The sequence below is a fragment of the Montipora foliosa genome, chromosome 13 (assembly GCF_036669935.1).
Source record: "Montipora foliosa isolate CH-2021 chromosome 13, ASM3666993v2, whole genome shotgun sequence".
NCBI classification, from domain to species: domain Eukaryota; kingdom Metazoa; phylum Cnidaria; class Anthozoa; order Scleractinia; family Acroporidae; genus Montipora; species Montipora foliosa.
In genome coordinates, this window is record NC_090881.1 from 40,820,583 (window position 1) to 40,823,082 (window position 2,500).

General features: G+C 39.6%; 1 protein-coding gene across 3 annotated transcripts in view; it reads right to left on the reverse strand.

Moving 5' to 3' along the window:
- Nucleotides 1-2,500, reverse strand: part of LOC137982363 (fibroblast growth factor receptor 3-like) — a 44,806-nt gene that overhangs the window by 37,102 nt on the left and 5,204 nt on the right. The window contains exon 2 of one of the 3 annotated variants that reach the window (XM_068829466.1): nucleotides 1,117-1,464. In XM_068829466.1, coding sequence (XP_068685567.1) covers nucleotides 1,117-1,464 — 348 coding nt within the window. Of the gene's footprint in view, nucleotides 1-1,116; nucleotides 1,485-2,500 lie in introns of those variants that run through there. The other 2 variants (XM_068829467.1, XM_068829468.1) reach the window with 2 other exon arrangements.

Here is a 2,500-nt window from a genome sequence, read left to right on the forward strand (position 1 = left end):
TTTTCAATTGGCAAAAGAAACAGTTGTAAGAAAGTACTTGAAAGGAACGTTTCATGTTACAGATGGTCATATGTTTTACTCTTTGTGCAACATAGTGGTTTATCATCTAGGAAAATCTGTGGTGGACAAGCACCTTGAAGCAGTCTGAGTCACACAAGTGGAATGCAGGAAAAAATTAATTGGAAATACTGTTACATGTACATGTAGACCAAGCAAAACAAGGTTAAGTTGGCTAAAGTTAAATCGCATAATTTCCCACATAATAGACCTTTCTTACTGCATGAGACTTGAAAGTGCTGCATAACCATAATGAATTTCCATGATCTTGTAAGACTTGGCTAAGATCTTACAAGATCTTGTAAGATATACTTAATTAAGAAACAAAGTAAGATCTTCCAAAGAAGCTTAGTAAGATCTTAATAAGATTTCCGCCAGGGGATAATTATCAAACAACTATGGGTGTACATGTTCACACCTTCTGAATAATTTACTAGCTAGGTGGAAAATAACAGGCATGTGAGGAAAAAAGCTCTTGAGCAGTGTTACAGGTATCTGTAAGCTGAAAAAGAGGGGTTGAGTTTTCCCCTAAAATGCACCAGATACATGTACAACTATTTGAAGCTGAAATTTTCAAAATAATTATTTCAGGGGAGCATGAAACAGACCCACTACCAGGAAAGGGCCAGATGCCCACTACATGTATACTCAAGCCATCTTGCCTACCTGACTCAAAACCATTTTAGCTGGGCTGATTATTCATGTGTTCCACTGAATTGCAGTGTCCTTGCCCAATTTCACTCTTAATTACAGTGTAGCAGCCGTGTGTAAGGTACATTTGTAACCTTTTCTTGCAAGAGCTGACGTTCTTGGAATTTATTGCTGTTTATCATTTTCAAAAATATTTTGTCTTGACAATGACAACACAACACAAAATAGCAAAGCTCATTAAATACCTTTGCACACATGGGTATTGCACGCGATTTTTTTAATTGCTTACGTGTATCTCTGAGCTGCACTAAGCATGTATCTATTACATATACCCTAAGTTTGCTTTCACACACTATGTATAATAAAAATCAGTATACTAATAACAGAATTATTTCAGAAAATACTCACATTGCACAAAAATTTCCACAGTGTCTCGAAGACTGCCAGAACCAGATGCAACCAGATCCAATCGATATGCCCCTTCGTCTGATCTTTGCACTGCAATAATAGTCAGCTCTGCTCGGCTGTTTGTTGCTTCTCCCCTGAATCGTCCTTGATACTTTGACTGAACAGATATGCTACCAGGGGCAGTTGCCCTTCCAATCTCATCAGCCTCAGAGCCAGTACCATTAAAAAACTGTGCCACCAAAAGTCCACCATTCAGAGTGTAGGTCCACTCAAGAGTAAAGTTGTCTCCTTCCACTGCATGTGATGGTGTTAAAGGCTGTGCATTAAATGCTGTAGTTGCAGTTTCTCCTGGAAGATTTTAAGGGAAACTTTAACAGATTAAAGCAGGTATCAGTTTACATTACAAAACCTTTTACTGGCACTTTTTTCTGTTAAATATCAGCTGTGAAAAAAGCTACTCAAAAAAGTTATTCTCATCCACAATCCCATTTGTTTTGAGACTCCACAACTTACAATTATGCCAGATCTGTACAAATACAAAGAATTTTGCTTCCAGGCCCTACGTCTCCCCCAAAATGAAACTGACAAAGAAATCAACCCTGCGTAAGTCGTTTTTCAAAGGGTGCTGTTGCAAACTGGAGAGCTTTAATTTAGTGAAGATGAGGTGTGAGTGAGACAAAATGGAATGACCCATTGTTAGTCCTGGTATCAAAATTAATATTATGAGTCTCACTGTTTCTACAGGGTTTTAAGGAGGCTTCCTACAATAAGGAGGCGTGGTGGCCTCATGGTTAGTGTGCTTGATTCCGGATCGAGTGGTCCGGGTTCACGTCCTGGCCGGGGACATTGTGTTGTGTTCTTGGGTAAGACACTTTTAATACTCCTACATATACGGTGCCTCTCTCCACCCAGGTGTATAAATGGGTACTTAATGGGTATTTAATGCTGGGGGTAACCCTGCGATGGACTGGCATCCCATCCAGGGGGGAGTAGAAATACTCCTAGTCGCTTCATGCAACAGAAACCAGAGATAAGCGCCGGCCCGATGGGCCTTCTAGGCTAGTAAGCAGACTTTACCTACCTTTACCCTCCTACAATAAATTTAGCCTATACCATTTAGACGGCCACAGTTCTTATATGCAAGCACCTATACAGCTTTGAAACTTTAACCACGTACTACAGGAGTTTGAAGTTTGTAAAAATGTACTTGATATGGCGTTCTAGGTTACCATGGCAACGAAGCAAAGACGTCATGGCTTTTGATTAGCAGCAATTTTACGCTTTATTCGATCTAAACTTTTCAAATGATACACAGGGTACTAATCCTGAGGTGTTTGTCTAACGTTTGACGAAGTTTGAAGAACATCGTAAAAGCCGATTTTAA